Genomic DNA, 9,611 nt, shown 5'->3' on the forward strand with positions numbered 1-9,611 from the left:
TGTGGGACTCCTACACAGTGACTTTCTGGCAAGCTACACTCAATGAAACCCATGATTCCTAGGCCACATTTACTATCTGATAGTAAGGTATTATCTTTCTTCTTCTGTAACAACTTGTGCTTGATGGCTGGTGACTCTCTGACCTTTGAGGAGAGGCATTGTCAAAACATCCTACCTGTCCCCACAGAGGCCCCAGGTGATCTGGCAATACCTCAGTGTTCACCAGCCTATAGCCTGAGTAGAACGGGTTTAGTCCTTTGATGTCTATGATGGCAGTCAATAGCTGGGCATCACACAGTGTTCCTGGGCCTCCAGGCAGTACCATCTCGTTCCAAACCTACCACACAGGGAAACACATATTGATTGGAAATATCAAAAAGTCCCTAAAAGCTCTGTTTTCAGCATTCCATAAAGGACTTCTACTTCCTCTCATAAATTCTGTCACTTCACCACGTAAACTCTGCTTCAAGAAGTCAAGGGTCTGCAGACATGAGACCAAACTCGGTATATTCTGGACTCATGATCAAAGAGGGTAAAAACTGGAGCCAGACTGCCCCGAGTGAATGCAAGAATTGCCAACAAGTAGCACATACCCCAAGGGCCTTCTAGAACACTGGAGAAGTGGGGGTCCACATGCACCTCTGTTTCAGCAGCATGCAAGGAGAAAGGACCCGAACCTGGACAGGCACCTATACTCTCGTGAACATTCCTGTACACAGACACACACACACATACACACACACACACACACACACACACACACAGAGTTTTTTTTTTAATTTAAAGTTATATGTATGATCAGTATTAAGAATATGGGCATACTTTATAGTATCTAAAGTTGGGGTGCTTCTGCCTCCTGTAAACCTTCTCTGAACCCCTCAGACTACTCTGGTATCCACTATGTTAGCCTCATCAGAGCCCAGTAGGTAAGTCATGGCACGTTGTTAGAAGTACACTCACATTGCCATTCCATTTGCTGTTGTGCTATATGCCTTTGTGCTTTATAATGTCTTAATTTTTCCTACATTATTCCACAACTGCAAAGTGTGAACAATTTGTGTTCACTCAGACTTGCAGTAAAAACGTCAGATGATCTCATCCAGTTAACTCAGAAACAATAACCCAAGTTTCCCTCCCCACATCTCACTAGCTTGTGTATAGTTTCACATCTGACTGTCCATTCCCTAAAACACGGGCAAAGCACCACACTGTCACATCAAGGGCTTCTCTTCCCATTACCAGCGAATGGGGTGAAGAGCTTCCCTTGGTAAGTGGGGGCTTAACTTGCACGGCTCCAGACCCCAGGAGGCGACACAGATTGTTCTCCAGGACCGCGCCTTCCCTCTCCACTGTGTGCTCACCATCTGTGCCCACACCACGGTTTGATAATCGTGCTGAAAGTGAATGCCGGTCACGGCCATTGCATACTACCTCCCTGTACAAAGCCTCATTGGAACCTAGAAATGTTCTTGCTACTGAAAGGTTCAATAACCATGCAGCAGCTCACGACTCCAGGGCCAGAAACCGGCTCTCCTCATCCTGGCCTCTGCTTCTTATGAGCCTCCCTCCTCGACTATGAGGGTCCTGCTCTCAACCCTGGGGGTCCTCACCTTGCTGTCCGTGACTCCTCTGGGTAAGACAAAAGCTTCTCATCCCAGGGACAGGAAATTAGAGGTGGAAAAAAGATAGAGTGTGTAAGAAATTTGAGGAATCAAGAAAAGAAAAATGGGCAATTAGAATAAGGTGGGAAGCCAGGTGGTGGTGAGGCAGAGGCAAGAGAATCTCTGAGTTCAAGGCCAGCCTGGTCTACAGAGTGAGTTCCAGGACAGTCAGGGCTGCAAAGAGAAACCCTGTCTCAAAATACATACAAACAAACAAAAAACAGAAAAGAAGGAAGAAAGGAAGGAAGGAGGGAGGGAGGGAGGGAGGGAGGAAGAAAAGGTGGGAGAAGGGCTAACAGACCATTGTCTTGGGTTCACAGAATGCTGTCAGCATTAAGCAAAGTTCTGTGTTATGTATTTCTTTTGTTTGTTGTTTGTTTTATTGGTTTTGTCTTTTTTTTCAAGACAAGGTTTTTCTGTGTAGCAGCTCTAATTATCCTTGAACTGCTCTGTAGACCAGGTTGGCCTCGAACTCACAAATATCCACCTGCCTCTGCCTCCTGAGTGCCGGATTAAAGGCATGTGCCTCCACCGCCCATCTGTATTTCTTTAAAATCAATTGAAACTTGGATGGTTTAACTTAATCTGTGTGGGAATTACAAAAGGTAGGTGAAGGTCCTGCCTGAATTCTTTTTTAATGTTTTTAAGCATATACTAACTATACATAATAATGGGTTTTATTGCGACATTTTCACACTTATACATGATGTATTTTGATTGTATTCGGTTTCCCACCTTGTCCCCTTCCCTTTCTTCTTCCCGACTGGCTTTCTTCTACCTCTGCCTTCAAGGCCTGTTTTTTTACATATGGTAGATACCCTTGGGTTTGTTTGTGAATTCGGGGTTTTTGTTTTGTTTTAGATAATAAGAAAATTACTTCATTTCCCCCTTTCCTTTCCTCCCTGAATCCCCCATGCACCCCTCCTTTTCTCTCTTTCAAATTCACACCTTTTAAAAATTGTTATTGCAAGCATATTAGGAATTTACACACATATGCAAATATAACCTGTTCACTCTGTATGATGTTACTTGTATGTATGTTTTCAGGGCTGACCATTTGGTACTGGATAACCAGTCTGTGTGCTTTCTCCCACCCAGCATGCCTTAGCTGCCTGTCGTTCTCTGTGTAGGGATGAGGTCTCTCCTGAGCTTTCCCCTTGCGCATCAATGGCTGTTCTTGCTCAGCTCGTGTCTAGGCAGTCATGTTGTGAGATTTTCTGGATGTAGCTTCTGACCTTCTTAGGAAACACAATCTCACAGCCATCTCCCTTCCGTGTTTTCTGAGTCTTGAATGTGGAAGCGTTTTGTAGATGTGTCCACGACCCTGCAGTTTGGTTGGTTGTGGTTTTAGATAGCAGTCTCCATTTACATCTGTTTTTGTTTTTGTTTTGCCTTTTCCTCTTCCTTCTTTCAGAATGTGTGTGTGTGTGTGTGTGTGTGTGTGTGTGTGTGTGTGTGTGTGTGTGTGTGTGTTTGATCCGGTGAGTCTCATTAGACATGTTTATAGGCGCATGTGTGGGAGGTTGTTTGCAGGAACATGGGCAAATTGCCAGCGGTTACACCACTGAAGAAAATGTTTCTCCCTCCCCCATCAGCTATTAGCTGAGCACACTTAGCAGCCCCACCTTCCCTGTGACAGGAAGTTGATGGCCTCCATAGGAATCTCCTGCAGGTCATCATGCCATACCCGGAATTCAGTATGTCACACACACACACACACACACACACACACACACACACACACAGTCCTTGTCCCCTTCCACTGCAATCCATGAGCCCTGAGTGATACAGAGGTCCCCTTTCTGCTGGGTATCCTACCGTCACTTATTCTCTGTATTGACCATCTTGGCAATCACTGACGCCCAGTGCAGAGAGAGGCTTCTCCGCCGGTCTCTGGCAGCAGCGCTGATCTATGGGCACAAGCAGCTACTTAGAGGGTGTTCATGGCTCTGTCACGTCCATTAGCAAATCAGCAGCAGCCTTCCACCAGCACCTACGACTCCCCAGTCACTGGCTTTTGACCAGGTTTGCAGCACCAGACATGCTCAGAGAAATAGACTTCCTGTGGATCAGGATCAGATCTCATTCTGTCCCTCCTGACAGCCATGTGATGGAGATGAAGTGACATCCCATTGTAGTTGCCATTTGAATTTCTCTACAAGGAACAATGGCTGCATGTTTCATTAACTTCTTGGTCATTTATAGACCTTTCTCGGAGAAACATCTGTTTAAATGTTCTGCCCATTTCTAATTTGTTTTATTATTGAGTTGTGAGTTCTTTATGTATTTCAATACTAACTCCTTGTCAGATATAAGTTTGCAAATATTTCTCCCACCCTCCAGATTGTTATCTTAAAATATTTTATTGGACACACTCTATCGTTATGTTTTCAGGGTCAAGTTATAGACAGGCCAGCCTCAACGGTTTTAAATAATTTTAAAACATTTATCATCGTACACGGGAAAGTGTTCATGATCAGTCAGTTCTTAATAGACTTTTTGGGGTTTGTATGGCTTTAGTGAATTAATTAGCTTGATTGAAGTAAAAGGATTTAATATTTGTTGGCTGGATGTGGCAGCACATGTCTTTAATCCCAGCACTTGGGAGGCAGAGGTAGGCAGATCTCTGTGAGTTCAAGGCCAGGCTGGTCTACAAAGTGAGATCCAGTACAGTCAGGGCCACACAGAGAAACCCTGTCTTGAAAAACTAACAACAACAACAACACAACAACAACAACAACAATAATAATAATAAATGATTGCTTAATTGATTTTTTAAAAAAACTGAAAAAGAACCAGTTCTTCTGATGGTGCCCACTGGCACCTGGCATCCTCCCCTTCCTGTATCTCCCGCCCCAGTTCTTCCTCCCTCTTTACTTCTCTGATGGTCTCTGTCCTACTCAGAGTTTTTCATTTATTCTAGATTCCACATATGACAGAAAGCATGAGGACACGTACCTGTAACCTCAGCACTTCTGGGCCTGCGCCAGAAGGCTTGGCACGGGTCCAAAGATAGCCTGGACTCCTGATAAGTACCAGGCCCTTCAAGGGTACATAGTGAGTTTCTGAATCCAGATCCAGAGGAGGAAAGAAGAGGAAACGTTCAGTGCTTTCTTTCTGGTCCAGATGGTTTTGCTTATGTGATGACCTTCAGTCCCAGCTATTTTCCTGCAAATGGCATGCTCCATCCTTCTTTATAACTTGACCCCTTCCTTATCCATCTGCGGATTAAGCACTTAGGCTGACCCCGTGACGTAGCTCCTATGAGTACATCTGAAAGAATTTTGCTTTAGGAATTAGCCCTGTTTTTAATTTTTAATTTATAATTTTTTATTCATTTTTTTTATTTTTGCACCATAGACAGAAATGTAACTAGTTCTCTGCCCCTGCCTCATTTACGTGCTCTTTCCAGAAGGAGTTATCATTTCAATGTACCTATCACCTTCTTGTTTCTTCTTGCACTCATTTTAATGTTTTTCTGACATCCTGGAAAAAGTTCTTTATTCTTTTCTTAAATCATAAACTACTTTAAATGATAAAAACAACAAATCAAGAAGCCTAGAAAGATAGCTCAGTGGTTAAGAGCCCTGGCTGCTCTTGCGGCGGACCAGACTTCATATTCTCAGAACCCACATGGCAGCTCACAATTACGTGTAACTGCAGTTCAAGGGGACCTGCCTGGCAGTTCCCCTGGCCTCCATGGGCTCCAGGCATGCACATGGTGCACAGATACATGTGCAGGCATTCATATCGAATAAACTTTCAAAACTTAAATTAATACTAAAAATAAAAGTATCAAATTGAGGGACTGGGGAGGCAGCTCAGTGGTTAAAGACACTGCTCTTGCAAAGAATCTGAGTTTGAGTCTCAGCACCCATATTGGGGGTTCACAACCACCTGTAACTCCAGATCCAGGGGATCCAACACCCTCTTCTGGACTTCATGGGTGTTCTGGTCTGGGACCAGCCCAGACCATAAATTATTTCTCAGACCAGAGGGGAGGCGTGGGAATAGAGGCAAAACTTACATGTCTTTATCAGGAGGGAGTTTTCAGGGATCCTTCATAAAATCCTGAATTCACATCCTGAAAATCACCCACATTTACTCTCCAAACAGCTTTAATACTAAAACGTAAACTGAGAGGGAAGTTCATTAGCGTTCTGTTTTCTAGGTAGAATCTCAGTACCCATATTGGGGGCTCACAACCACCTGTAACTCCAGCTCCAGGCGATCCAACACCCTCTTCTGGACTCACACACATGTGGCACACACACACACACACACACACACAGACTTTTAAAGTAGCAAAATGAGTCTTTTCCAAAATAATAACATATAAGCAGTCCAGTGAGACATATTTGTCTTCTCTTTTCAAAGCCAGAAGCTTTCTTGAGAGACAGGAGTGCTCCTCCGAGTACCTCCACTGCAGAATGAAGTGCGATGCCACTGAGTATGCCATCAGGTATTGTGAGGACTGGACCATCTGCTGTCGGGTAAAGAAGAAAGAAACAAAGAAGAGTAAGATGTGGTGACACGCTGAACTCCATCTTCTTCAGAGAAGCCATCAAAAGTATTTCAACGTTCCTTGTCTATCTGGGAATAAATGGGATGACGAGTAAGAGAAGTTTTATGCTTGGGTGGTCACAATGAAATAAATACGCTTTATCACATCTTACAGTCTATTTTCTCATGCGTAATATTTTACCAGATTGTGTTTTCAACTGTATATGCCAACATGTATACAGGGTTGACCTTGGCAATGGTAATCAAGCTCAGTGGATTATGAAGAAGAAGGAGAAGGAGGAAGAGAAAGAGGAGGAGGAGGAGGAGAAAGGGAGGAGGAGGAGAAAGGGAGGAGGAGGAGCAGGAGGAGGAGGAGCAGAAGGAGGAGAAAGGGAGGAGGAGGAGCAGGAGGAGGAGGAGGAGGAGGAGGAGGAGGAGAAAGGGAGGAGGAGGAGAAAGGAAGGAGGAGGAGGAAGTAAAAGCTTGATAAAAAGTATTGGGAAGAAGACCTCAGCGGGAGGGGAAGAGGCCTAAGAGAAGAGAAAGGAGTGGGGTGACTATGTATTATGCACATGTATGAAGTTCTCAAAGAACAAATTTTAAATTATTAAAAATGCTACCTATAATGAGATATCACGATGATTACATAAATTAGAAGGTGATCTTTTGACACTTTTACATGCCCTTCTGACTTTAAAGGTTTTTGTCAAAGAGTGCAGCGTTATCTAATTCCTTTGTAAGATACCAGCTTTCAATGTTTTAACACTAATGAGCTATGGAGAATTTCATTTCTGGTGTTGACCATTTCCAGCATCTCGGTCTAGAGTTGGGATATTTTCTTCTATAATTTCATTGAAGATATTTTTTATGCCTTATTGTGATATTCTTCTCCTTCTCTTACGCCCATGATTTGGAGACTAGGTCTTTTCATGATGTTCCAGAAGTTTCCCAAGCTCCATTCATCTTTTTTTCCTCTGTAAACTCTTCTGAGTGATCCAATGCCTCTTCTTTGTCTTAAATCCACAACTCTCTGTTTTTGACATGATTCATTTTGTTTTGTATGGCTTGCCACCGAGGTTTTTCTTTGGTTTGATGTTTTTCCATTTCTAGCATTATTTCAGTTTGGTTTTCTTCATTTCACCCATCACTGTTTTTTTTTTTCCTTCTTTGAGTTGTAATGTTTAGTTCTTTGTCTGGGTGTTCTTTCAGGTCATTCTCATTATAGTACATCACTGTGGGATTTGTGTTTTTATGGAGGTGACAAATTCTCTGTGTGTGTGTTGTTGTTGTTATTTCTGCCTTGAGATGTGTACATCTAGAATTAGCTTGTTGGTTGGGGTTTTTTTTTTCTCCCCGCCCCCCATCACCTTTCTTCTTTCAGCAGAGGTGTTTGCAATGTTTAGGCAGGGGTTAACTCATAGCAGGGTTAAGACGTGGGTTCCTCTGTTTATCTGGTATTTGGGGATGCAGCCTCTCTCCCAGGTCTTGCTTCTCTGTCACCACCTGGTGCCTTGATTTATTTGGTCAAGGAGTCTGGAACAAGTTTCTCCTGACAGTGTGGACTAGTCCAAGGTCTCAAACCCAGACGGAGCAACTGGAGGATCCCAGCTGTGCAGCTCTCGGGGACTCTGAACTAAGTGTGGAGCTAATGAGTCCCTGGTAGTGAGCAGGCTGGGATCAGCCATAATAGAATCTGAGCCATCAGAGAATACGAATATCAGCCAGAAGTGGTGGAGCATGCTTTTAATCCCAGCATTCAGAAAGCAGAAGCAGATGGATCTCTATGAGTCTGAGGCCAGCCTGGTCTATATAGCAAGCTCCAGGCGAACCAAGGCTACAAGGTGAGACCTTGTCTCAAAAGAAGGATGAGGAAAGGAGGAAGGGGAGGGAGGAGAAAAAGGAAGAGGTGAGAAAGATCAATGGCCTATCTGGATCTCTAGAACACTTTGCTAACAAGGACCTTCTAACAATATTAATTCTCCTGAATTAGTTCTTTCCTTTCAATGTGCCCTTAAGATTATTTCTCAGTTCTTTATAGTTTTATTGTGTAGGCCTTGAACATCTCTGGCTAAACTGTGTTTGGTGATGGGATTGTCTGTGCTAGACTATTATGTATAAAGAGAGGGTTAGTTGGTCTTACTATCTTTCCTATGATTGGCTAGTCTGTGCTGAATGAGAGAGGCTGATGTCCACCAGAGATGTTTTCTGTGGCAGTAGTTTTTCTTTGTGTATCAGGGGCCTCTGCTGGTCACACTTGACTTTTCAGCCTGTGGGTCGGGCAAGACTTCCCAGACTGCACCCTTAGGTGTGACTGCTTTAGCTAAGGGATGTCTTTCAAGTGTATTGGCTGTGTGGGAAACAGACACAGCATTGAGGTCAGTACGGGCAGAGCGCCTCTTGCATTATCATTTCCTGCAGGAAGGATGCAGCTGGGGATGTCGCGTACCCCCCACCCCCAGCTCAGAGCTCTCAGAATTTGCAGCAGCAACTGACAGGTTACCCCAGAATTTCAGTCACACTCTGACCTCAGGCTCAGAGCTATCAAACTGCAGGGTAATTCTCAGTTGATGAGGTCTGTTTCTGACTACTACAGGCAGATCTCTCTCTCTCTCTCTCTCTCTCTCTCTCTCTCTCTCTCTCTCTCTCTCCACACACACACACACACACACACACACACACACACACACTTCCTAGACTAAGCCAGGCTCCTCCCTCTCGCTCTTTGCCACTCCTCCCTGGGCCTTCTCCCAGAAGTATGGCAGGCCAAATTGAGGCTCCGTTATCTGTGGATGTTACCTAATTGTGGGCCCTCCACCAGGGTTCAGTGCTTAACGTAACAATTATCTCCCAACACACCTCCGAACTGTCTGTCCACTGCTGACCCATCTGGCAGATGAAGCATTTTCTCCACCAAAACCTCCAGCTGGATCTGAGGTTTTCAAAGGCTGTGGTTTGTCGAGAAAGGACTACATAGCTTTCTTTAGGCTTACTTTCTGGAAGTGGCTTCTGTTTCCCCTCCCTGTGCCAGACCTGGCTGAAAGTGTTCGGCTCGCTTCTCTGTGTCCCGCATTGCTTTCTCAGCTTGTTTCCGGCACCTTCCATTCCCTTCGTGGATCTCAGGAGCACTTCCTCTCTGCTTCTCTCTTTGTAAGGCAGTCTTTTGTCTCCTTCCGATGCTTTCCCTCACCAGCTCACAGAGAGGCAGCCTCTGGCTCGCCTTCTTAGCCAGAAGTTCATTTTTGTTAACGCTTCTCCACAGTTTCATTGCGGGTGTAAACTGTGGGTATTCATTCACCTCCTGGTGGGCATCTAGGTAGGCCTATGTCATGGCTGCTGTGAAGACAAGAATGTGCAGTATCTCTGTGTGGTGCTGACTTTGATTCCTTAAGGCACAGACCGGGGGAAAGAAACAGCTGGACCACATGCTCATCCATGTTTTGTGTTTTG

General features: G+C 44.5%; 1 protein-coding gene across 1 annotated transcript; it reads left to right on the forward strand.

The window, feature by feature from the left end:
* Positions 1–1,575: 1,575 nt before the first annotated feature.
* Positions 1,576–6,193, forward strand: LOC125392042 (beta-defensin 43-like). The gene is made up of 2 exons (XM_048421771.2): positions 1,576–1,633; positions 6,039–6,193. The coding sequence occupies exons 1-2, from the start codon at positions 1,576–1,578 to the stop codon at positions 6,191–6,193; spliced, it is 213 nt and encodes a 70-aa protein (XP_048277728.1).
* Positions 6,194–9,611: the final 3,418 nt, after the last annotated feature.

The sequence above is a fragment of the Myodes glareolus genome, chromosome 12, assembly GCF_982192425.1.
Source record: "Myodes glareolus chromosome 12, mMyoGla1.1, whole genome shotgun sequence".
NCBI lineage: Eukaryota > Metazoa > Chordata > Mammalia > Rodentia > Cricetidae > Myodes > Myodes glareolus.

What these genes read in the sequence shown, in the direction of transcription:
- LOC125392042 (XM_048421771.2), top strand. Translation starts at nt 1,576, where the DNA reads ATGAGGGTCCTGCTCTCAACCCTGGGGGTCCTCACCTTGCTGTCCGTG. An exon ending in GCTGTCCGTGACTCCTCTGG is followed by an intron (nt 1,634 to 6,038) that starts GTAAGACAAAAG and finishes CTCTTTTCAAAG; the next exon opens with CCAGAAGCTTTCTTGAGAGA.